Genomic DNA, 24,609 nt, shown 5'->3' with positions numbered 1-24,609 from the left:
CTTTTTACATCTAGGCATACCATCATTCCTCATGATGATGACAGAGTGGTGGGCTTTTGAGCTACTTCACGCTCCTGGCTGGGGTGTTGCAACATGCCGTAATTGCAATAAGTGCGCACGCGATTCTTTTGAATATTGATACCCTCTTATTTATGATTTTCGTGGTGAATGCACCGCAACAGGCAAAATTGGCAACCACGGTCTCGTTAGTGCTTATGTTTGGGGTTTCCGTGACGTTTGCGACGGTGCTGTATGTGCTCCGGAAAGACATTCCGTATCTGTTTGTAAATACTGAAAAAGGGGCTTCCTACGCTCCCACTGTATTGCCCATGTGGGCACCTATTTTTCGTGGTGCTGGGCAGCAAAAAGTGGCTGCGACGGTGAATGGTGTGGCGTATTACGTGGTGGGGATCCCTTTGGCTGGAATTTTAGGGTTTTATAGGCCAAGATGACATTTAGATAAATTTGCTCATATTCTGTTAGACTTTATATCACATTAAAAAACAGTTGTTTAAAGTAAAGAAGGACACAAAGAGAAATATGCGTTTCCAGATTTGCCGAAAAAGGACCCTTTTTTTCCAAACTCTAGTCTTTTGTGGCCATGAAGCAGTCGTCAACACTTAAACTTGCGTCGACGACTGGAGCCTTTCCGGTCGGCATCAATTCAATCGCAGGAGCAATCGTGGCCAATTCCCACCGCAAAAGCGTCGTGACCATATCCGCGGCATTGCGACGGGCATCAAATGCCGAGCCGTAATTGGTTTGGCCTCCCCACCGCACGTGGACATACTGGTTTTCCCCCGTCCGAGCATCCACGATCTGAAGCATTTCAATCGAATGCGCTAGCTCGGGCCACACAACGCAAGCGGACGACTCCCGAGTGTCCCACACCATCTTGTGTCCCGTCGTTTCAATTGGTGCCACACTCTGTGTGCCAATCACGACACCAGTGGCATAAAAATGCGAAGAATGTTTGTCATTGGCCACCCCTCGCAACGAATCAAAGTGGCCACTTGTTGCCATACGATACCGCAAGAGTGATGTTCGAAACACGGGTGCTTTATCCGGACTCTGGACGTCCCGACCAAGGACGTACGCATGAGAATTAATCTTCTGTAGCATAACCAGACGTTGGACGTCGTACTTAACAACTTGTGCTCCTTGCCAATTCATTTCATTCTCCCACGCTTTTTGCATGACTTTCGCCACCGCTAGGGTCGGAAATCGTTTGGTAAATACAAATTCCATCACACTTCCGCAAAGACGTCGACGCAAAGCCCACCCAAAAACCTCGTCGAGACCATCGTGAATGTCTGTTCGAACGTCGTTGCTACGATTGCTAGGATCCGTTTGAGAACGCCATTCGTCACTCGCCAGCAACTCGTGTTGAACGCGCTGGATTAGTCTCGTGTGTTTCATGATCAAGTCGTTCACGTCGTTTAACGTGACGTCACGAAATCGAAACACCGCCTTTACTTCGTGCGTTGTTGCAACGTGAAATCGATGAAGGAATGACCACTCCTTTGTCCACGACGTCGCGCTTAAATCAAGCGCTGTCTTGGTCTCAAGCACGCGACTTAATTGATGTTGCCACGACACTTTGGCTTGAAGTGAAGCCTTGAGGTACAATTTCTCGGCACCTAATTGGTTAATAAGTTGTACCACGTCCGTATACTTTCGACAAGTGGTCGAATAGCACACTTGTGGCTTCACGTCGAGTTCCCGTCGAAGGCATTTGTACTGCTCTTCAAGCTGTTGCACTGCGTGGAAAAGCACTTGCACACGGTCACGCTGACGCTGGCGCGATCGACGCATGGACTCGCGATTCTTTTCACGACGCAACTCGAGCGCCGAGCGTCTTTCGGATGGACCATTTTCGAAAAAAGGGTCCTTTTCGAGGAGCCACATGACATCAATGTCCGACGGCACTGGTTTAGTTTCCTCATTCATAATTAGTGTCGGCAAAAAGGCAAATGCGTGACTCCAATCGCGATGGGGGTTGGCTACATGAAAGCACGTTTGGATTAGACGTCTAAAGGCATGAGACCCAGATGCTGACTCCGCAGAGACGATCGGCGAAATGGCGAGTATACAGGTGCCGGATAAGCGTCGAGGGCACAAAATGCACCAATCAAAACAAAGGTTTACACAATACTATTGACGACTTGCATATTAAACAAAATAAACGATGTTTAAAGGGTTTCACCACCTTTCGACAAGGCAAAGGTCCGTGAGTTTGTACTTTCTTCGTAATGGCAATTGCGCATGGATTGATAGGATGGGTATAGCGTGGGGTACGGTTTGTTGTGTGTGGCACTAGGGCTTGGCATTGAGTACATGGACAACCACGTGCCTAAGCGAGACGTGACGAAGATACAAGGCGATCAATTGGTGCGTTTTCTCTTCTTATGTAGGTAATTTTGCTTGAGGGAAGCTTATGGGATGTTGATGGAGGCTTGGACCGACTTGGAAGAGCCGAGGAAATGACTCGTATTTACTGGTGCAAGCACGGTTACACTCGATGCAACGAGGATAGTTATTGTTTATACAAGATGACGTATTGCCATTGAAGCAAATGTAATCAGGGGGAACGTATCCTCTTTTCGCGGGAAAGAGTTACGATTTCGAGCTGTAAGGTGGGATGCAATATACTTAATACAGCACAAATTACGCAATTGCTTGAAAGTGTAAGAAAATTAATTAACATCTGGGATCTCGGTGTTTGATATGCTACTCGAAAACATTCTCCGCCGAAAAAGTCTATTCAAATGTGCTTTTACAAATCGAGCAATTTTTTTTCTTTTTTCTTTTAAAAAAACTGTGATAATACATAAGGTGTAGAGAACAGTGTTAAAAATAGAATCAGGGTCCAGTATTAGGGTTTCATCAATTGTTTTTCAAAAATGCAATTCCCCCCAACCGCAATAATTACCGAAAAAGACGCGCGAGAGATTGCAAGATCCCACGTGCCGATCGCATAAATAGCGCGCCAAATGCTAAATTCCACCATCTTACCAAGTTAAACTCCACTTTATTACATCCAAAACAACTTGCTGTCACCTTTCAAGCTGGACTGACCGCCAGGAAAGGCTGAGAATGCAACCAATCCCAATGTAAGAAGCTGCATCACGGAGCTAAGCACCACAAGCATATAATTTCCCAGAATAAGACAGCTATATAGCGTGCATCCTATCACGCAAGCAACAAGGTGAATCCCAATTCCCTTATTTTCATCTTTCTTCTCTCACCTAGAGTCACAATGTATGCGCTCGTCAATAGCAGTCGATCCGGCTGCATGATCCCTTTCATGTATGCTGCCGGGCCCTTAAGCATCGCTAATGCACTCATACAGCAAACACTGCCAAGTGTAAAGCTCAGCGCAAATTTAGATGGTCGTATCATGATCTACAACAGCAATTTGTCAACTTAAAAACCCAAACCCTCTTGTCCAAAAACGCTTTGGTACCAGGGGTAGGAAAATCGACGCCATGGCAAAAAATAGCATCCCTAGCATAGCCATTCCTACAAAATATTTAAATCTCGTCGCCCTATTAAAAAAAAAACATTAATTTTGCAACTTCATTTTATTTGACGGCCAAACTCACCAGCTCATAGTTAAGACCAGTCCGCTCTTGCTATTCGCATGCCTTCCCCCAAGAAGCCATGTGGCAAACGATCCATCGTGTACAACGTTTTCCGATTGTCCAGTTTCTAAATTGTCAATCGCTACATCCGTTTCTATATTTCTTGGCGTTGTCACGGCATGTTTAGTTAGGTCGCGCGCCGAGTCCCAAATTTGCTGTAATGTGGCACTTGCAGTGCTTCCTTTGCCGTTTGTGCTCGCATTGGATGCTGCAGAGAGTGGAACCGAGCGAAGAAGACTTTGAAACGCTTCTTGTGCACCCAATAGGCCTCCGCCCGTGGGCTTCTTGCCACCCCATTGTTCCCACGCGCTCATTCTAAAACTTTTTTTATTTGCTTTTATGATTGTACCATTTCAATAAATATATTTTTATTCCAGAATTAGAAACCATATGAATAATATATTTCAAGCTTATGTTGACGTGTCAAACGCATTTTTTTCTGCATAAAGAGGTGAAAGCCAGCTCGGTACCTGTGAAAATTAATACTACCCATTCTACTTCTCTTAAAGTACCAATACAAAACCTTCTGAACTCACAACAAATCGCCTTGTAATTCGTTAAAAAATCAAAAGCCCACGAATTACTACGTAACTCCCCACCATATCCTCAAGAACGTAACCGTGCGCTGTCCGACGAAGCTTGTCGCACCACGACCTTCCGACCACTCAAACTCGACGACGAAAGGCGCATCGCCGTTGAAATGGCATCAGCACGTGACAATGAATTCGACGCCATATACGACTCGGCCAATGTCGTTTCTTCATCGCAACTAAATGCGTAACCCGTGCGCCCGCTCGTACTACATCGCGCCACTTGCCCTTCGGAGGTTACACTAGTTCCAGCGTAACTATCCAGTCCAATCTTTAATGTTGCACTTGTTTTAACAAGCGGATCCGACGCTTTGGCATCAAATGTTTGCAAGTGTTGAGCTTTGCGAATCGCCGCATCCGAGTGGCCAAATTCACTCAAATAACTCGTAGTTTCCACATCATCTAATGACATACTTAAACTCTCTGCTTCCACGTCATGGAGTGTTAAACGACGTTGATACGTGGATTTTCCACCAATCAATTCTTGCAATAATTGGGCTAAATCCGGATAAAATGTCCGTTGAAACAAATTATACGCAATGTGACGTCCAAGTGCTAATGCACATCCCATGAGCATAATCAATACGTACCCCCCTGTCGTTGCCGTGGGTACAAAGGCCCCAAATTCATCATACCCAATTTTAAACGATGCAAAAAAGGGTACTTCCGTCCCAATCGTGGCCAAAAGAAACCATGCGGCCACACTTGCAAACCAGAGAGAAAACGACAAGCACGTCCATTGATCGGCAATCATCCAAATTTTAAGATTCACAATCAAAACTGTCAACGAGAATGCCACCATACCAAACTCAACGCGTGATTCACTCCCCGGAGCGTTCTCGGATGCATTGAAGCCATACGACATGACAACAAAAATAATCAACGATTCATACACCGCAGCGGCAATCCAACGTCCAAACGTATAGAAATTAAAAAAAAATCGATCCGGTCCACGACGATATAAATCCGGATATTCTAAACTAAAGGGTGCTGGCAAATCTTTATCCAAAACCCCCACAACAACAATGGGAAGACCCGTGAAGGCAATATTATACAATTGGACACCAATTTCCCAATACATTTTTGATCCCGATGCCCCGGAGAGGTACCCATACCAATATTGAGCCAAAACTAATGTAATATTCTTGTAAAACATATACAAGACCAATTTCGAAATTCGAAGATAATTCCAACGACCATGAACAAGAAGTAATCGTTCCAAGAATCGAAATTGAGCAATGGCATAGTCACTGGAATTCACGGCTTGCATTCCTTCTTGTCCTGAAATTCCCACTCCTACGTGTGCCGCTTGAATCATTGCCACATCATTGGCACCGTCCCCAATAGCCAATGTTCGAACCTTTGGGAGATTCGTACGAATTAATGTCACCATCTCGGCTTTCTGTGCAGGTGAGACCCGATTACAAATCACCGCACGACAAACTTGTACAAATGCCAACAAATACGGTGCCATACGTGGTCGTAATGCCATCTCAAGTGCTTCTCCATCAATAATTAACGACACTTGTTCATTGCCATCCTTCGAATGAAATGCCTTCGTAGCTGTGGTCAAGATACTTACAATCGATGCTTCTGTCGGACAAATTGTGGCATTTACAATCACTTGTTCAATCGAATTATTTAATAATGAACACGCATACGAAATGTTAATAGCCGTCTCTTCCTTATCACCCGTGAGCATCCATACTTTAATTCCCGCACGTGTTAAATTCGCTAAACATTGTGGCACACCGTCTTGTAATTTATCTTCAATTGCCGTCGCGCCAAGTAAGATTAAATCCGTTTCCATTTCTTCCATTAACGTATCAATGACATTCCCGTGGCCTTCTTTGCGTAACTCCAATTCCTTTACATTCCCTTGGGCTGCATCAAACCGGATTTTCCATGCTTGAAACCATGTTTCATCCAATATTTTCATGGCTAATGTTAATGTCCGTAATCCTTCATCGGCATACCTTTCCATGTGCTCTCGTGTCACGTTTGCAATCTTTTCCATGGCTGCATTCTTTTGTAAACGCGGATAAATCATCATATCCGCACCTTTCGTAAACAAACACAAGATTCCATTGGGTTTTCGAACCACAACGGACATACGTTTACGCGTACTGGTAAACTCCAACACATCCAGCACTTGATATGTCTTGCGTGTACCTAATACATTTACCGTGGCAGCACCAACACTACGACTAACAAATTGAAATCCGACAAATGCTGCCCCAGCGACCAAAGCTTGTTCATCGGGGGAAGACGCCGAGAAACGGACTTCTCCTGACTCGAGGTGTTCTGGAATCACTGTATGACAGACGGCCAAGTGTTCAAAGAACGCATAAATGTTCAAAGCATGGTCTGTACTGTTATGCATGGCTTCAAAAAAGGTCGGATCGACAAAATTCACAAATGGCATGGGGGTTTGATCGTACGCAAGTGTTGGTTCCATTGGCACGTCTTTACCAGCTCGTACAAGGGCTGCACGTCCAATTTCCGTCATTCCGGAGCCATACGAGACCCCATCTATTGAACATTTTCGAAATTCCATGACATTACACGTTAACGTGCCAGTTTTATCACTAAAAACGTACGCAATTTGTCCCAATTCTTCATTTAATTCCATTGTCCGGACAATCGCGGGGGTATTGGTTTCAGAATAATACATTGCAAGGTCCCATGACATAAAACGTGATTGTAAAAACTTGACACTTGTCATGGAGACATATAACGAAATGGGAATCACTTGATACAACAAGAGAAAGTAATAAAACATCATTTGAAGAAATGAAAGCACGCGAGGACGAGAGCGTTCGGTCTCCGTGAGTGGAAGGTACCATGCATTCTCAATAATATCGTATTGCCACGTAATGTAACACGTTGCAGCCATGGCACACGCCACAAATAGGCCAAGACAGAGCACAAGAATCATGCGATTAATTTGAAGCATTAAATCGCTCCATTTTGAAGGTGCGGCACTCGCACTTTGCATGATTTTCGTATCCACTCCTGTATTAAGTACGAGTCCATAGACATAGTCACTATTCCGAAGGGTACACCCGCGTAACAAGATGTTTTTTACGGATACGGGCACCAAGTCAACTGGTGCATGGGGCATTGTGGCAATTGCAACATTACCGGCAAATTTATTAATATACGGATTGGGATGTTCACACGTGACAACGCCATGGAGATGTACGAGGTCTTGGGGACATGAAATACTTGTCATGGTTGTTGCCACGGCTTGACGAAGTTTCAAGTTGGTTTCACCGTCTAAACTCTTGGTTTCGACGTAACAAATGCCACTTGGAGGTTCATTTTGTGGTTCGGCCACAGCAAGTACGAGCACATCGGCGGGAATGACTTCACGATTTCGAATTTGCACAAACTCCCCGACTTTCACATCCGCCCATTTTGTGTCTAATAAGTTGCCATGACGAATGACGTGGCACGTGGCAGCATTGGCTTCGTGATCGGATTGATGACGTCGTAAATCTTCCATAATGGCAAACACAGCGTCAATAGAGATGACAAAGAACAAGACAGGAGCGTTCGTGGGGTACCCATAGGTGTTACTGATGCTTGGGATACTCTGGAGGATACAAACCATGAGAAAGAAAAAGTTGGCAACTTTTGAGAAACTTTCTTTTAAAAATTTGGGTACGAAAGTCGCCACATTGTACTTGGAAGTTACGACCGTGTTGGAACACTTGTCAAAGACCGCATTCTGAGGCGGGTCATTGATGTATACATGGCGTAACCCATTGTCATGGCTACTTTCGCGGCCAGATGCAACACTGTTGGTATACTGTGTCTTGTGGTCCACAAGCTCGTCTTCGTCGAGAAGCTGCTTTGATCGTCGTGGGGATTGCAACAGCGCAGGACTACCGAGCGTATTGTAATCGCTTGCGTTCGCGTTCAGGGCATGACAACTCGACGTGGTCTCGTGTGGCGGCGGCGCGACATTTGTACACAAATTCAGCTCGTGTTCGACCCGTGAGGTACGAAAGCGGCGCGACGAGTTACGCTGGGACGCCATGGACGCGTCGGTTCCCGAAAACAAAAGTACGCGGGATTTTAACGGACGTTCTTAAGCCGAGGGCGTTGCTTTGTGACCCATCGTGGGGAAAGGAGAGGCTAAAAAAGACTGGACTGGCTCGTAAGTTCGGTTTTGACGACGGGGTGCAGACAGGACGCGAACTTGCATGCTGGAACGTGCGAGGAAGGGGGAAAAGAAAAGGAGTCGTGGGGTCGAGAAAGGATATGAATTGTAAAAGGTGTTTGTAGAGGGTGGGTGTCGTTTGTTTGGGATTGTTTTATACAGTAGATAGGATTCGAAAGGTATTTTAAGAGATGAGACTCGTGATGGATTGAGCGTACACATTGTTTGCCCCGGTTTTGTGGATAAACAAGTCTCGCCTACTTGTGACTTGAAAATGGGTGCAATTTAATCGGCTCCAACCTAAAAGTCTATCTCCGCTAGAACGACCACGACGTGAGCGAATTGTCAAGGAAGGGCTGGTCCCATCATCACGGTAGGAACACTTCGTTAGCTTGTCAACCTCAGGTAAAACAAGCAAGTATAGGCGTCAGTAATTCGTACTTCGTTGGTCGAATCATGCGAATCGATGCAGCACAAAAAACGTGGCGATTGGTCCCAAGTGAAATTGTCAGCCATCTTTTAAGGCAACTTTTGCAAAACGTGACAGTATTAGGTCTTCAGAATAATTAGTACATATTATCTGGATGTTCTAAGAATGTCACATTTTCAATTAAAAACAGCTGTGGTCACTTTCAAGAGACTCAATTAATCATAAAATGTAAACACATGATTAAATACCCAATTGGCAACACCACAAAAGTGATGTTTTCAACTTCGCAAAGTAAAAAAAAAAACTCCATTGGCAAACCTCTCTAAAATCATACGCTAATCCTATCCTTGTATTGCTATTCAAAGCGAAAAAGGCAAAAATACCTCGAAGCTTTTGCGACTCCAATAGCTCGTAAACTTGCCATCTCTTCCATAGATTGCGGTTTCTTTTCAAAAATATCCTACAAAACCATAATTTACTAAAACAAATTACTGCATACAATCCGTTTCGTACCCGAATTTGACGACGTGACAGCGTTTCTCGCTTCGAGAGGTTTAACCGTTTACACTCTGCCAAAACTTTTTGATACTGGTATTCAATTGTCCATTGTTTTGAAACTTGTGTTTCCTTCAAACGTGTTTCAATATTCGTGTGGTATTCCTTTCGATCGTTCCTTTCGTTTAAACTTGCATTAAAATCAAGCAACACATTACAATTGCAATTCCGAACACAGCGTGATGAATCAAACCGAAAGCCAAAATGCGAATACAAGTGCTCTTTTCGACATCCCGTGGTCATTTCACAAAATGCCACAACTTCCGTCCATTCGTTTCGAGAACTTCCATAGCTGATTTCGTCGGCATTTATACCATCCAGCAAGGGAGAATTCGTCGATACATACGCAGCACGGTCCGTGTCAGCTTTTGAATACAACAACACACATACCGAAGGATTTCCATCTCGACCACTTCGTCCCTACAAGAGAAGAAAAACATCGCATAAACACCTTCCAAGACTTTTACAATAAAGTGCACGCACAATTTGCTGGAAATACGAAGAAAGGGACAACGGAAGCGAGTGGTGAATAATAAAACGCACGTCAGATCGATCAATGCCCATCTAGAGATCCATACAGCATAAAGACCCCTTTTTCAAAAAAACTACAAACGCCCTGGTTTTACAAGTGCTACAATCATTTCAACGTACGCCAAATGCACTGGTGGCACACATGATTGTCAATTTGCCCCCCATCCACTGCTTTCGTACAAATTCCCTTCGTTTTAATGATAAACCTCCGTGGTACACCCCTGCGTGAGAGCCACTGGAAAGAAGCGCCATACACGTTTCTTCGGCTTCTTTTTGAGTCATGCAATAGACAATTGTCGTCTCCTTTGCAACGCGACGGGCAATCCACAAAGCAGGTTGAAAAGGTTTTGCCACGATTTCAAGACGTAAATTAGGACGATCAGTAATTTGTTGGATCACGACCATTTGACGATGTCGAGTGGCAACTTGAGTATTCGTTTTTACAGGTACCGATGGCAACATTTGCAATTGAAACAGATGGGCCATTTTGGCAATGGCTTCATTGGACACGGAAGCTGTTACGAAAGTTAGTGGTACGTCACGAATTAATTGCGCTTTCCAGTGACTCAAGCGCATGTACGACGGTCGAAACGTATTTCCCCACTCCAGGACGCAATGGGCTTCGTCTAATACAATTCGTGCCAATCGGTCTTCTTTTGTTGCCTCACGCACCCATTCTGTCATCTCGGCATTCAATTGCAAAAATTCTGGCGTCGTGTACACAAGTTTCTGGCCACTTAATAATTGAGACAAAGGCACTGATTTGTTGCGGTTGCCGCCTGAAACTTGAATTGCATGAATGCCTTTGCGTTTCAATGCGGCAACTTGGTCCTATGTATTAAAGAATGAAGGTCATTTTTGTTTCTCGTAAGAAATTCAAAAACCACATTTTACGAGTTGCAAGCGTACATTTAAAAGCGCAATTAGTGGCGATACTACAAGCGTGATTTGATTAGAAGCAGTAAGCAAAGCCGGTGCCTGAAAGGCTAAACTTTTGCCGGCACCTGTGGGGAGATGCAAGAACACGGAATAGCCCTGGGAAGCTAAACTCACAGCCGTGGACTGCGCCTCGGTGACTTGGAAATCTTCAAACTCGCCCCGCTCCAGCAATTTTCGATAGACGTCATCAAGTGCTTGCGAACAAGTGGAGGTCTTGCGACAACGAGTCGTGCGTAGCAGCGCCGAGGAGCGGAATACTCGACTTTGCATTTTCCCTTTTTAACCTGCTTTTTTTTGCTTTTATTTGCGACTTGTTGTACTACTGGTCAAAAGCAAATCACAATTTCATTTCTATCTTATGGTTTGGATCGATGAAATAGTCCACAAGATAAAAATGGACAAAAAGTGGCTTATGCAACTTTTTGTTGCACCATAGAAACACAAAATCCCCATGTAATTATTCGACACCAATAAACATGCACTCGGCTACAGCACTCTGGAAGCAAAAGGAGGCGGCTGGAGCTCCTTCAAGAGCGTCTCGAGCTCGTGACTCGCACCCGCAACGCTCAGTGTGAGTGCAAAAGCACTAAACGGCACCAACGCCGATTCATCGGTCCGTTCGACCACGTACAATAAATGCCGCGCCTTCGTCTTCAATGCCGTCACTGAAATTCCCGCGTGATGCACAAACTCGTCATAAGTGTACCCATGTTGACAGCATCGACATTGAATAGTTCGAGCAATTTCTGCATTTCGACTAAACCCTACCCACCCCACTTTCCGTGGAAACGAATTCCCGGGTTCCAAAGTTCTCGATCGCAACACCCGATCTACCAAGTTGCCATTGGCCATATTCATGACATATTTGGGGGAGAGACACACGACGTGGGCCACAAATTCGTTTAAAAGGGTTTTCGACAAGTGCGTGGAGGGAGACGTCAATGGCTTAAAAAGAGCAAGATCGCGCATATTACGTACTGCGATCTCGGCCTCGGACATGGCTTGATTCAGCGCTCTTTGGCTTTGTAAATCGCAAGACGCACGAAGAAGTGCGTCTTCGGTCAAGACAGGCGCGTTTTCCACTGTCACGGAATCGTCGTGACTTGAAATTATGGATTGTTCCACTCCTATCAACAATGTTTCTTCATGCTGCACGTCTTGTCGAAACACTTCTTGTTCCTTTTGACTTACTTCCGTTTGAACGATCAAGTTGTCATCGTTGGAAGCCATAGTGACAACAGCTAGAGACTTACACGTATCGTCACTATTCGAGTGCGCTGGCAGTATTGTGTCTTCTCTCCTCTTGTTGTTAAAAGATACCGCAGCAGTATCCTTTGCCTCTGTCATAGCCGAGCTGCAAATTCGAGGTTGGTGGTCTTGGCTACATCGACTAGTGGCTACTTTTCTCAAACGGCTTGGTTTGGCAATTGACCCGTTTTCGTTCGTACTTTTTTGCTGGTTTCTTTTGTTTTCTTTTTTGCGTTGTTTTTCCATTTCCATGTCGTTCATCATTTGCACCAATTTTTGCTGACGATAGGTTACGGTTACTTCCGGTTGCACACATGTTGGACAAGTACAGTCCCACATGTACCCCCCACTTTCATAAAAATCCATAAAAGCGGCTTTGCATGACAAACAGTGAAAAAAATTGCCTCGATGCTCCGGCACTTGGAGCTGAAGACGCGCGAGCTGATCCCATAGAGGCGTCTGGTTGTCAACGTAGGGCTTGAAAGCGTGGACAAAGCAGCTTGCATGGTACAGGCGACGGCACGCAAGGCAGTGCATCATGACGCAAATGTTGCTTGCTTTTTTGCAAAACTCACACCGTCGAGTAACCTCAGTTTCGAATTGCCTCGTCGATGTTGCCTCTTTTGATTTATTCTTTTCCGTGTCAACGTCGAGGGTTGTGAATGGCAATGGGGGAAGGTCTGTGATAATGGGTGACGCTTCTTTCTTTGAAGTTGCCCCATAATCTGAGACTTGCCGGCGTTTCTTTCCTCGAATGGATGTACTCCGTAATTGGCTTTGTGGCACAATGTTGCTCTTTACTTTGATTCGTTTCGATGCCAAAGTTGCAGTCTCAAAACCTACTGTAGCCTCTGTACCTCGTTTTGTAGCCTGTGAATGTCCTCTTAACGCAGGCAAAAACATCTCCGATGCATCTTGCTCTATTTGTATCGAGTTTTGGGCACCGCACGGACGTGCTCTGTGGCTAAACGACACGGCCAAGCCCCTAGTTAGCGATGCCGCCTCTTCTTGAGCTTGTGCAGCCATCGCAATGTTTGCAGCAGCAGCTGCTACTCGATTACTCGTGCGCAGCTTCAAGTTTCTCGATCTCTCAAAAGCTACTGCCACCGACGTGAAAGCGTCTTGAGTCATCTTCAGCTTCTGGTCTCTGTCACGTCGTGAATTCATTGGCTTTTATTGGCTGAAAAGGATTGAGATACATCGAGCTACATCCGTGTAACATTTATCGAAGTATTGTCTGTCCGCCAAATATAAGAAAAAATTCCAAATATATCAAATTATTTGAATCATCCGAAACCAACGTCTTTATACTTTAAGTCGAAAGCTTTGGCACATGCTTGCGACTCACTTCGTGCCACAACAGACCATAGTTCCGTCGTATTTCTTTATAAGCTTGTTACTATCTGGATTATGCTGACAACAACACAGAGCGCAATCGGGTTCCTGGCCGTACATCTCATGGTCTTCTTTGCTTTGACAGGTGAGATGCATTTCGTTTAGCCCACTTCGAATCTGTCATGGTAGCTCGTTAAACGTTTAATCATAAAAAACAGCACGAGTATTTGAAAACAATGACTATATTAGCAAATTATTCCTTCTCTTCGAAAGCATAATCATTTATGCATCGATCCGAGCCTAAGTTTCACGAAATTGTCGAAGTTCTCCTCAATCATCTATCCGTTTCGTCTTCGCGGCTCGAATCCATTGGATGGCGTAGCCTGGCATAACGCTATCCAGCCTTCTTTCGCTTACGATTCGAGATACTTCAAAGTCTTTAAGTTTGAATCAGCTAAATTATTTTTTGCCATCCTAATTGCGTCTTCGCCATACCTATCTAACAACACTCCATAGACGGAAGTGGACTGCGATGGATAATGCTTGTTATGATTTTTGACGTAGGTTTCCAAAAGTTGGAGCCGATTGGTGTCTTTTCTCAAAGCTTGTTCTAAATTTTTGTTTAACGACGCGGCAATTGTCATCACTGCATCCTCCCTCGGCACAACAAATGGCACTTTGGCTGCTAAACTCCAAATGGCAGTATCGACAGCGCGGGTTAAGCCTCTCTCGTCGCTATTGACATTTGTTGCGGCATTAGCGCGTAACCTTCCTTGAGCAAAAGTGTCATCGTCTTCAGCAGTAACCGGTACAATATTTGCTAGCGAAGTATTAAAGGCCGAGATACTAATTGCGACGAAGGCTGCCACTGCGGCGAGACAGACTTTAACCATTGGTAGCTTGCCACGGTGCTTGAGTTGGAAGATTCAATTGTGCGAGCTTACGAGCCACCAGTTTTGTTTGTTTCTGTGACCTGTAATTTTGTCGAGCATTCTGTAGATTCAGGTCTCGTGATAAAAAGGGGCGAAATTTGAAGACTTCAGACTCCAATGATAACTACTACGTCCGGAGTGATTTCTTTGGAAGCATGTGGCTATACCGGCTCCCTAGAATTAATGCACTTTAATAATTGAGCGTACAGTGCTTAAGATGCATCATCAGCTCTCTGCGTTGCGACATCTTTTAGCAGGTACTTGAGATCAGGTGGTTATGCCCAGATCAGGTTTAAATGTCATCATTTTTACGTAGCCAGATGCAATCCTTACAGCCATGGCCTCCAATCATCCATGTTTTTAAGAAATTGCTATATTCACACCCCTTTCTATTTTGATCTTTTGGGGGGCCATTCGTGATTTATTTGCCCGTGCTGGCTTAGCTGCTTCGCTAATTCTTTTTCTAGATATGTTCGAGTCCATTGCTCCTCACCGCGGTGCCGACAATACCGACGTGACTAATTGCTTGGTGATCCAATTGCTGACGTTCTTGGATGGCGTCGAAGCTTGAAAGTGACCCACCTCCCTCGCACTGCAATATTTAAAAAAGTATTGAAAACTGTCTAAACCTTCAATTTTTTAATTTAGCAAGCTGATAGTACGCGAACAAGCTTCGCACACTATATTTTAAACTAAAGTATAATGCTCAAGAAAATCACAATAACAACTTACCGGAATGTCTCATCTACGTTTCGACAGCTGTAACACTTCAAAGTTGCTGCCGACAGATTAGACGCATCTCTTACAATAGAATTATCTTATTTTAATACATAAATGGCCGCGTCAATGTCTTTCGTCAAGTTGTGATTAAATATATTTCAATTTCACATACTTAGAACTATGTAATTTAAAGTGGGAGCCGTACAGCCAGCCACACTCCCCTTTTGGTATAGTCACACCCCTCCCCGTCTGTGATTGAATAAAAACGTCATATATTTTCACTGAATGAGTTATTCCTTTAGAATCGTCTTTAGATCGCCTTTTTTTTTCTTGGCCTTTAAAACATTGCACCCTTTAAATTTTATCAGGGAATCGCTATAGCCATACACCCTAATTATCTACATAAGAGTAGTGCAATGGGCGTGAATGCCCCTGGCAACATCAGAAACCGTGCTTTCGTTTGGCGATGTTAAATGTCTGGTTTTTAAAAGGTGAGAAAAAGCCAATAAGAGCGCCGGCAATTTATTGGCAAGTCATAAAAGGAGCGAAAAGAAAGAGCAGCAAACCGAGCAGCGAGGGAGAAGTTGAGCTGTAATCAAGCGATAAGGGCATGCATGTTTCAGTTAGTCTTTGGAGGTGAAGCCCAGGATGAATTTATTTTACTTTACTTCTACCAACATTTGCGGAAGTGCTTAAAATAGGCGAATCTTAGTGCTCTTTTTTGTACCCACCATGAGCCACAATTTTCTTATGTTTCAGGTTTTGTCGGCTTTCATTCGTAATTTCTTTGTTGAAAAGGCATCTTGCTATAAAACATGAAAGTACGCATATATTGCGAAATCTTTTTGCAGACTTTCGAGTTACCGAAGCAGGGAAGGCCTGCATAAAGGCTTCTCAATTTAGTTTTTAGTTATCAACAAGTTCTTACCATTAAGCTACTCTCATATTAATACAGAGGTATTTAAGAAAGGATTATGGCTATATAAATTAGCGGGATTTAAGGACGACTCTTAAGAAATAATTGTCAATTTTTTGCGATATAGCGGAATAATGAAAGTGTTTATTTTAAATCTGTAGTGTTTATTTTAAATCTGTAGTTTTTATATTAATTAAAACAATAAGTGATTCAACGGTCTACTCGACCGAAATCAGCAGCGGCTCAAAAGTTTGAGGCGTCTTCGTGAAGTTTTTCTCCATCGTGGAATTAGCTTGGACATGCAAGACTTGGCCTGGTCCAGCTGTGCCATCCAGTAGCTTCACTGCCATCGGATTCAAAACGTACTGCTGAATTAGCCGCTTTAATGGACGTGCACCGTAAAGTGGACTGTACCCAGTCGTCGCTAGCCACTCTTTCGCTTTTAAATCAATCTTCATCGTCAATTCCTTCTCTTCCAATAATTGGTCAACCTGACGCAACTGCAAATCAGCAATTCGATAAATATCCTCACGTTTTAGCCGGTTAAACAGCACAAGCTCGTCAATTCGATTCAAAAACTCGGGCGCGTACTGTGAACGCACAACATTCATGACGTCGGCTTCAGCCATGACACTTGGAGCCCCTTCCGGTAATTTCGCAAGAATGTCAGAGCCAAGGTTGCTCGTTAAAATGATCACCGTGTTCCGGAAATCCACAAGGCGACCATGGGAGTCTGTCAGACGCCCTTCGTCAAGTACTTGCAACAACAAATTACTCACATCGTGATGAGCCTTTTCAAACTCATCAAAAAGAATGACCTGATACGGTCGACGGCGAACTGCTTCCGTCAATTGACCTCCTTCTTCAAATCCAATGTATCCCGGTGCGGCACCAACCAGACGACTTACATTGTATTTCTCCATATACTCCGACATGTCGATACGTGTCAGTGCTTGTGGCGATTGAAATAGAAATTCCGATAACGACTTGGTCAATTCCGTCTTGCCCACACCCGTGGGACCTAGAAACATAAATACGCCAATCGGACGATTGTGAGCATGGAGTCCAGCACGCGCGAGACGGACACAATTGCTCACAGCTTTCACCGCTTCCTCCTGACCAATCACGTGCTGATTTAAATGATCTTCCATCTTCAGCAATCGCTGCTTCTCCCCTTCCATTAATGTCGATGCAGGAATCCCTGTCGTTTGAGCCACCACCTCGGCCACGTGGTCAGCCGTCACGGCATCTCCCAACGACGTCCGACTCGTTTTCCCACCCAATCGACGTTCTTCAACTTCCTCTTCTTCATGCGCTACTTGAACCTCCAATTTGGGAATCACCGAGTGCATTAATTCACCAGCACGTGCATAATTCCCAGCGTTATGCGCAGCAATCAAATCTCGTCGCGCTTCTTCGAGCTCACGCTTGGCTCGCTGCATCTCCTCGAGTTTAAATTTCTCGGCATTCCACTCGTCCAAAAGCACACGCAACTCCTCCGAGGCTTTTTTCACTTCCTCTTCCAGCGCTGCCATTCGCTTTTTCGATGCAGAATCCGTCTCTTTCCGTAGCGCCTCAATTTCAATTCGACGCAAAATAACTTCGCGATCCAATTTCTCAATTGGTTCGGGTTTACTCTCCTGCTGCAGCCGCAATCTCGACGCTGCTTCATCCATTAAATCAATCGCCTTGTCCGGCATCTTTCTCTCGGTCAAATAGCGATTCGCCAGCATGGCGGCTGCGACTAGCGCACTGTCCGCAATTCTCACGCCATGATGCACTTCGTACTTCTCCTTTAATCCACGTAAGATTGTCACCGTGTCTTCAACGCTCGGCTCCGAGATCAATACGGGCTGAAAGCGTCGGGCTAAAGCCGCATCCTTTTCAATGTATTTCCTGTACTCGTCCAACGTCGTTGCCCCCATACAGTGAAGCGAACCTCTTGCCAACGCTGGTTTCAGCATATTTGCCGCATCCGTGGATCCTTCAGTCCCTCCGGCTCCCACCAACGTATGGAGCTCGTCAATAAACAAAATCACATTCCCCGCACTCTCGTCCACGTCTTCTAACACGGCTTTTAGCCGCTCTTCAAACTCGCCTCGAAACTTTGCACCGGCAACAAGTGCAGCCAAGTCGAGCGCCACGACTTTTTTATCTTTTAAACTCTCGGGAACTTCCCCCAACGCAATCCGCTGGGCCAGACCCTCCGCCACGGCGGTCTTGCCCACCCCAGGCTCACCAATCAAAATTGGGTTATTCTTGGTTCGACGCGATAATATTTGCGTGGCACGGCGAATCGAGTCTTCGCGGCCAATTACGGGATCGAGATTCCCAGCTTTAGCAATCTCCGTAAGATCGCGGCCATATTTGCGCAGACTCTCCCCCTGAGGCACATTCTGAGGATTGATCCATGTCTGAGGCTGTCCCATGGAAGCCCAGGTACGACTCGAAACGTGGAGGAGTACAGGACGTGGTCGACGCAGTGGTCCGCGCCAGCCTCCTCCCGCGCGGAAAAGTGCTTGCATCTTGGTGTTGATCAGAGTGTTGGTCCTTTGTCTTGAACTTTTCTCAAGTATATTTGACGGTTAACTGTTGTTGTAACGTGGGCTCTTATGATCCAGAATATTCGATCCACTAGCCAATGAAATTGGATGAAAATGCAGCTAAACTGTCCAGGAATTCTTCAGATTCAGCACATTTAATAATTAACACCGAGGTAGAAATTATCCAGAGAATTCGAGGCTGCAAAATTTGATGATAGAGCATGGACATAACTTGAAATTTCGTCTAGAATATTCTTGGCAGAGGGTCCTGATCTAATTTGCATAAAGTAGCCCGTACTACTGCCAAAAAAAGGTTTCGGCATGCAGATAATTGGCTCAAGTAGAACATACATACTGTATGCTTAATACAACAATTCTTGTCTGAATTGCATCAATTCTTTGCTTTTGCGACATCTTTTGGCAGTATGACCAACAGGGTGTAACCACGAAGAAGGATGGCGAAGGTGCCGTATCGCAATGCTATCGGGTGTGCCGTGTACATAGTGGTTTTAGCTATTGCATCAACAGCTAAAATCACTATGTACACGACACACCCGATAGCTACTATTTGCTACGAGAATGAAGTATGAAACTTCATACTCGTAGCAAATAGTATCTAAATTAATCAACTCTCTCCATTGCGACATCTTTTAGCGTAGTTGAGATCAGGTGATTGAACCCAGATCAGATGCAAAGGTCACTAAGTGTTACTTAAATTGGGGGGGGGAGGGGGCCTCGTAAGCTTCTGAATTAAACTCTTTTGCGAGCACAGCGAATGGTTCGTATCTACGTAGCCGCATTGACCGTCGTCCTCGCGTTTAGTGCCTCGTGCTCTGCTACTTCACCACTGACGCTGGCAAAAGCTACACCAGTTACTGCTAATGGAAGTGGCGGTCGTGCTCAAGGGAGATTACGCGCCCACACAACAACAAATGTCGAAATCGACGAGAGAAGCATTTTGGACGTTATATATGCTATAGCTCGTCAAGTTGCAGACCACCGTTCTAATTTGGTACAGGCTCCAAAAAGAACATATACTACGTATTTAGCTACACTGGACTTATCCTTAGATAAAGTTCTCGAACAGAATTGGAGTGAGCTTCGATTGTTGTACGTGAAGCAAACTAAAAGAAAGCGTCCAAAAGACTTTGTCTCAATGTATGAGCTGTTGGTAAAAAAGTATGGCCTCTTGAAATTGACTGACATGATGAAGAAGCCAGATTATATTTCATTAAGCGAAACGGACAATTTTAAGTATCTGTACGACGAAGCAAGCGTGTACTGGAGAAAAAACAGCGTTTTAAAGCAGTATGCGTCTGAACTATATGATAGCAAAGGGAATAGCAAAACGTTCGACGTAACCGACTTTGAAAGCCTGCAACCTTTTTTCGAACGCATCGGCCGTCGCGGTGATTATTTGGAGATTACTGCTGCCGAGCATGAGAAATGGAAAACGAACAAATTGCGACCTACTTAGCGGGTTTGAGGTGTGAGTCATGCGAACTTTGCTTAAACTTACTCTACGTCAACCAAATAGCGTATAGCCAACGTCACTAATTCATAAATATAGTTTGCGTTGTGTGTTTGGCAGAATAAGTATTTGTTGAAACAGTCATTCTTTCTGGTGGCACCTTTTTAGACAACGTCAAACTATTGGTGTAATTTAGCGTAGTAAGTTGTAACGGGCTAAAGTTGCCGTAATGTTTGTTACACAGTCCCCTTTAAATACAGTTGGTGTACTTAAGGGGGATGTAACGGGGTGTACATACAGCAAATTAACCCACCACTCGGGTGTGGTTCACATTTGTGACCAACCTTGTGTATGTGGTGCACATAGGTGCATTTACATTAGGAGGGATGACGGCTAGCGTCATTCGTTATGCGAGGTATCTAGAAAGATATGCTCGCAATACTTTAGTGTTATCTACAAAGATGACATTTCGGTTGGTAAAAACAGATAATTTTATTTCATTCAATTAAATATAAATCAGTCTGAAAACTAATTTCTCCTTAGTAAGTACGCACAAGGGAGCCGGATTACCGCTCCCGTGACAACACTTAACTAAAGGACTTAGTGCGTTGGGTGAGATCGCTAAGGCGCCCAAGGGTCCCTGCTGGGGTGAAGACGCCAAGCAAGAGGACTCCTTCCCAAAAGGCGATGGCAAGAACCAGCGTGTGAGACGCATGAGTTCTGCATCGACCACTGAGGAGCGCAGTAGGGGAGAGAGGCCCTACTGACGCGGACTCTGAAGCTGCCCCTAAGTTGAGAGTTGTGGAACAAATGGGTAGCATAGTCCCTGAGGTCTCGAAATCTCGGACCTCAACCCTGCTGGTCTACAACGCTCAAGAGGCTATGACCAGGTGATGACTCTCCTAGTGAATTCGGGTGCATCCCAAAATTTTGTAAAACTCGCGGCTCTAAGAAAGAGACCGGCGATGTTTGTGGCGCTTTGCCAGGATGGCAAGCGAGACGAGGCGAACGTTCGTTGAGCGAACGGCGCGCTCGTTAAGTCTGAGGGAGTTCAGGTAGAACTCGCATTCAGCTTTAGTGACTTCTCTTGTAAAGAAAAGTTCATAGTGCTAAATATGGAGAGTCCGTATGACCTCATCCTTAGTTGACTTTCCCATGGAGTTCAACAAGACATCTTTCCGCGGGATTGGTGTGTGCGTTGGTATGGTCACCGTGTTCAGCTTATTGTAAGCATGAACCACGCGCCATCCACCTATGCTTTACGCACACAAAAGGTCGGGCTGCAATGAGGCGATTAGCTCTCACGCACATGTCCCGCCTGTAATCAGTGTATGCTGGCTACTACTGTTATCAGTACTAGCAAAGGGTGCCCCGTTTCACCTAGTAGCACTTCGTAGTCCGTTCAACAGCCCACGCACGTTCCGTCCAACATGGACATGATAAATGAAGGAGTGAGCTTTTAAGCCCCTTAAGAAGGCTTTCAAGGAATGCGTGAAAGGCTCACTCATTTGAGTGACATTGAATAGAGAGCCATCGAATACGTTCGTAAGCAGGCCAGCCGCTGGCGCCATGCTGTTCACTCTGAACACAAATAAACAACAGGCGGCCAAGCCAAATTCATCCAGCATGAACTCGACGGGGCCCAGGAAAAAGTAGTTTTGCTTTACCAGCAAGGCTCTCAATACGCGAAGGTGTTGAAAAATTCATCGTATTATAGGGAAAGAACGGATTATATCGAGAACAAAGTACTATCGAGACAGCAGCATTTACATGGTGTGTTCTAATTTGAAAAAATAAAAATCGAATCGAGTTAGATCTTGACCCCAAAAAATACTATCAGAATGCTTGACACTCGCAAATTGAATATTTATAAAGTAATATCCTCCATTAGCTACCAATGATAAAATTTAAGGCTTTAGAATAGGAAAAAAGATAAAAACTGTTTAAACATCTTAAGTTCATATACGTAACAATCTTCTATCTACTACTGGCTTTATCACATTAGTAACTCATTATGTATGGCACCTACTTGCGCACAGCACAACCGTGTCGTGTGTCGATTGGCGGGGTTGATTCAAACTTGAATCAACCAGTCTAGTCTTATAGCATCAATATTACCAAATTTGGTTATATTGGAATTATGGAGTAAAAATTAATATATATGATGGATTTGAACTTCTTTATTAACAGGAAATAATAATATATACTAATCCTCGTTTAGGAAATATTATATATTAGGCAGCCGCTATGGCAACAGAGATAGATACTGCGGCCGCAGACTAAACCACAACGGCCACAGACAAATCTACTACAGTCACAAAACAATCGATATAACAAATCACAGCTATCAAAACCTTGTGATTTTGCAAAAAGGCGCTAGAGCACTTTTTGGTCAGCGTTAAAATGTGTGATGTAAAATATACTTTCCTGCACAGGGAGCGACATTGACGTACACACAACACAGACGCCGCACAGACGATAATAATTCTACGTAAAAGAACTATCATGAAGAGTGTTAAAGGCTACATGGCACGCGCAGAACAGATTTGAGATTTTGCTGGAGAAGGAAAAGACTCTCAAAGCCGTGGCATCAGCCGTAGTGGACAAGTAAAATTTATCAGGAATTGTTTACAAGATGGCATCCTTAAACCTGATTGAATTCTGCTTTTCACAGAGGAGGAAATGAGGATGACGACAAAACGACCGCGGAAACAGCCAAATTGCGCGGTTTGCTGGCATGTAAGTTGACTTCAGCTCCTGCATTATTTATTCATCTGTCGATGCTCTTGCACAGCCGTGGTCGTCTCTGAAAAATTAAATGTCAAGTGGGACGATGTCGCTGACTAGACGCTGCGAACAATATACTCAAAGACGCATTTATTTTGCCAGCACGGTTTCCACAGCTCTTCAGAGGAAAGCGATGCCCTTGGAAGGGTATTTTGATTTACGAGGTAAGAGCTCTATTGCATTTATGTGGGTCCACGCTTTCAATGTATGCAAATATGTTGCATTTATTACTACTAGCATCGAGGACCAGGCAAATCGTATCTAGCTTAGGCACAACGGAAGCAGATGCCACAATTTTTGCCGTTTCACAAAATGGGTGGATCCGAATCTGCTGTCTACTTCTAAATGTTTATTTCAATTTAGTTATGGGTAGCCCGTTACATAATTTTTATTACAAGCGGGGTCTCCGTGACATAAATATTATTTCCTATAAGAGGCATAATAAATATTATCTCCTATAAGCGGAAGGATAAATATTGTTTCTTAAAAGATGATAATGGATATTAATTCCTAGAAAAGGAATAATAAGTAGGCAGCCGCTATGGTCACGTAAATAAAGATAGATATGACATAAATCGTGACATTGGCATCACGGCCACATACGAAACTACCATGGCCACATACAAAACTACTACGGCCACAGACGAAGTAACTAAGGTGACAGCCATAACCACAATTTTACTAACTCTACTACTAATAAATGAGGACAAATAATTTTGATTATAAGCGACACAATTTCATCTAATCAAACATCTTATAGACCACAGTGCGTCCGATGCTTTACCAATTCACATCCTTGCGACTAAATAATTCGGCCACGCTCTATTTAGACACACACCCTGGCATAGCGCGGAAGAGTTTAAACCAGCATCTCTTGCGTGCAGTGATGTAGTTGTGGTGGGCGCCTTAGCGACCTCACCCAACGCACTAAGTACTCTAGTGAAGCGTCGTCACGAGAACGGTAGTCCGGCTCCTCGTGCGCACTTACTAAGAAGAAATAAGTTTTCAGACTGATTTATATTTAATCGCATTTAATTATAACGCCTAGTTTTACCAATCAGAAATGTCATTTGTGTAGATAACACTAATATGTATTGCGAGCGTATCTTTCTCGATAACTCGCGTAACGGATGACGCTAGTCGTCATCCCTCCTAATGTGAATGCACCCATGTGCATCACATACAAAAGGGTTGGTCACAAATGTGAACCACACCCGAGTGATGGTCTGATTACATTATCTAAGTAATTGATTATCCCTTAAGTACACCAGGTGTACTTAACGGGGACTGTATAACATTAGGGCAACTTTAGTTCGTTACACCATCCCCCTAAAGAACGAATTTACATTTTAAATTTGTCAAAAAGGAACGAGGAACTGTGAGCAGCTTTACGCGCCGCTAGTTCTCTCAATCACTCTAGCGACTTGTGTTTACGTACACGGCGCCAAAGATGCCACCGTAAAGAGGCCACGTTGGTGCGTCGTATGCGAAGACGCCCACTCAACCCCGCACTAAGCGTACGCGCCGCGTTAACGAGCCGGCATCGTCTAATACCTTAGTCAAAACGCCGACACGCTACTGCTGCTGTCGCGTTAACGGGGCTAAAGAATCTATCCCACTTTAAAAGTGACGATGCTGATCCGTCCTCATTATCGACTACAATGAGTCAACGCCGTTGCCGTCACCTCATAGTAGTGATGCGGACAACGAGCTCATGAGGAAGGATGATGGCGCATTATTGCCCAACCAAACTTCTATAATGGCTCCCAACATGGAGACAGCAGCATTTTTGAATACTGT

General features: G+C 44.4%; 10 protein-coding genes across 10 annotated transcripts; 3 read left to right on the top strand and 7 right to left on the bottom strand.

Annotated features, from left to right (window-relative positions):
• Window positions 1-93: 93 nt before the first annotated feature.
• Window positions 94-452, top strand: CCR75_002351 (uncharacterized protein; the record flags this gene model as incomplete). Its single annotated transcript, XM_067960448.1, is given in 2 exon segments — window positions 94-98; window positions 113-452. The coding sequence occupies 2 exon segments, from the start codon at window positions 94-96 to the stop codon at window positions 450-452; spliced, it is 345 nt and encodes a 114-aa protein (XP_067819259.1).
• Window positions 453-585: 133 nt separating this feature from the next.
• Window positions 586-1,950, bottom strand: CCR75_002350 (uncharacterized protein; the record flags this gene model as incomplete). The annotated part of the gene is made up of 1 exon (XM_067960447.1): window positions 586-1,950. The coding sequence occupies one exon, from the start codon at window positions 1,948-1,950 to the stop codon at window positions 586-588; it is 1,365 nt and encodes a 454-aa protein (XP_067819260.1).
• A 238-nt stretch (window positions 1,951-2,188) lies between these two features.
• Window positions 2,189-2,570, top strand: CCR75_002349 (uncharacterized protein; the record flags this gene model as incomplete). The annotated part of the gene is made up of 3 exons (XM_067960446.1): window positions 2,189-2,294; window positions 2,321-2,391; window positions 2,415-2,570. The coding sequence occupies 3 exons, from the start codon at window positions 2,189-2,191 to the stop codon at window positions 2,568-2,570; spliced, it is 333 nt and encodes a 110-aa protein (XP_067819336.1).
• A 464-nt stretch (window positions 2,571-3,034) lies between these two features.
• CCR75_002348 (uncharacterized protein) lies at window positions 3,035-3,958 on the bottom strand (the record flags this gene model as incomplete). The annotated part of the gene is made up of 4 exons (XM_067960445.1): window positions 3,035-3,189; window positions 3,249-3,405; window positions 3,467-3,548; window positions 3,606-3,958. 4 exons carry the CDS (start codon window positions 3,956-3,958, stop codon window positions 3,035-3,037), a joined length of 747 nt encoding a protein of 248 aa, XP_067819335.1.
• A 292-nt stretch (window positions 3,959-4,250) lies between these two features.
• Window positions 4,251-8,279, bottom strand: CCR75_002347 (uncharacterized protein; the record flags this gene model as incomplete). Its single annotated transcript, XM_067960444.1, has 1 exon — window positions 4,251-8,279. The coding sequence occupies one exon, from the start codon at window positions 8,277-8,279 to the stop codon at window positions 4,251-4,253; it is 4,029 nt and encodes a 1,342-aa protein (XP_067819342.1).
• A 761-nt stretch (window positions 8,280-9,040) lies between these two features.
• On the bottom strand, window positions 9,041-11,138 carry CCR75_002346 (uncharacterized protein). Its single transcript, XM_067960443.1, has 5 exons — window positions 10,828-11,138; window positions 10,039-10,749; window positions 9,871-9,951; window positions 9,346-9,807; window positions 9,041-9,292 (listed from the first exon to the last, which is right to left on the bottom strand). The coding sequence occupies exons 1-5, from the start codon at window positions 11,125-11,127 to the stop codon at window positions 9,188-9,190; spliced, it is 1,659 nt and encodes a 552-aa protein (XP_067819341.1). The 5' UTR covers window positions 11,128-11,138; the 3' UTR covers window positions 9,041-9,187.
• Window positions 11,139-11,343: 205 nt separating this feature from the next.
• Window positions 11,344-13,272, bottom strand: CCR75_002345 (uncharacterized protein; the record flags this gene model as incomplete). Its single annotated transcript, XM_067960442.1, has 1 exon — window positions 11,344-13,272. The coding sequence occupies one exon, from the start codon at window positions 13,270-13,272 to the stop codon at window positions 11,344-11,346; it is 1,929 nt and encodes a 642-aa protein (XP_067819344.1).
• A 581-nt stretch (window positions 13,273-13,853) lies between these two features.
• On the bottom strand, window positions 13,854-14,333 carry CCR75_002344 (uncharacterized protein; the record flags this gene model as incomplete). Its single annotated transcript, XM_067960441.1, has 1 exon — window positions 13,854-14,333. One exon carries the CDS (start codon window positions 14,331-14,333, stop codon window positions 13,854-13,856), a length of 480 nt encoding a protein of 159 aa, XP_067819343.1.
• Window positions 14,334-16,296: 1,963 nt separating this feature from the next.
• On the bottom strand, window positions 16,297-18,533 carry CCR75_002343 (uncharacterized protein; the record flags this gene model as incomplete). The annotated part of the gene is made up of 2 exons (XM_067960440.1): window positions 16,297-16,351; window positions 16,375-18,533. The coding sequence occupies 2 exons, from the start codon at window positions 18,531-18,533 to the stop codon at window positions 16,297-16,299; spliced, it is 2,214 nt and encodes a 737-aa protein (XP_067819338.1).
• A 793-nt stretch (window positions 18,534-19,326) lies between these two features.
• On the top strand, window positions 19,327-20,028 carry CCR75_002342 (uncharacterized protein; the record flags this gene model as incomplete). Its single annotated transcript, XM_067960439.1, has 1 exon — window positions 19,327-20,028. The coding sequence occupies one exon, from the start codon at window positions 19,327-19,329 to the stop codon at window positions 20,026-20,028; it is 702 nt and encodes a 233-aa protein (XP_067819337.1).
• Window positions 20,029-24,609: the final 4,581 nt, after the last annotated feature.

This window comes from Bremia lactucae, linkage group LG15 (genome assembly GCF_004359215.1).
Source record: "Bremia lactucae strain SF5 linkage group LG15, whole genome shotgun sequence".
NCBI lineage: Eukaryota > Oomycota > Peronosporomycetes > Peronosporales > Peronosporaceae > Bremia > Bremia lactucae.
Note: the sequence above shows the minus strand (reverse complement) of the source record. Positions and strands in the feature narration are given on the sequence as shown.

Excerpts from the sequence above, each read along its gene's own strand:
- CCR75_002346 (XM_067960443.1), bottom strand. The coding sequence starts at position 11,127 with ATGCAAAGTCGAGTATTCCGCTCCTCGGCGCTGCTACGCACGACTCGT. Across the intron at positions 10,750-10,827 it reads CACTAATTGCGCTTTTAAAT|GACCAAGTTGCCGCATTGAA; the intron begins GTACGCTTGCAA and ends TTTAATACATAG. Across the intron at positions 9,293-9,345 it reads TGTCACGTCGTCAAATTCGG|GATATTTTTGAAAAGAAACC; the intron begins GTACGAAACGGA and ends ATGGTTTTGTAG.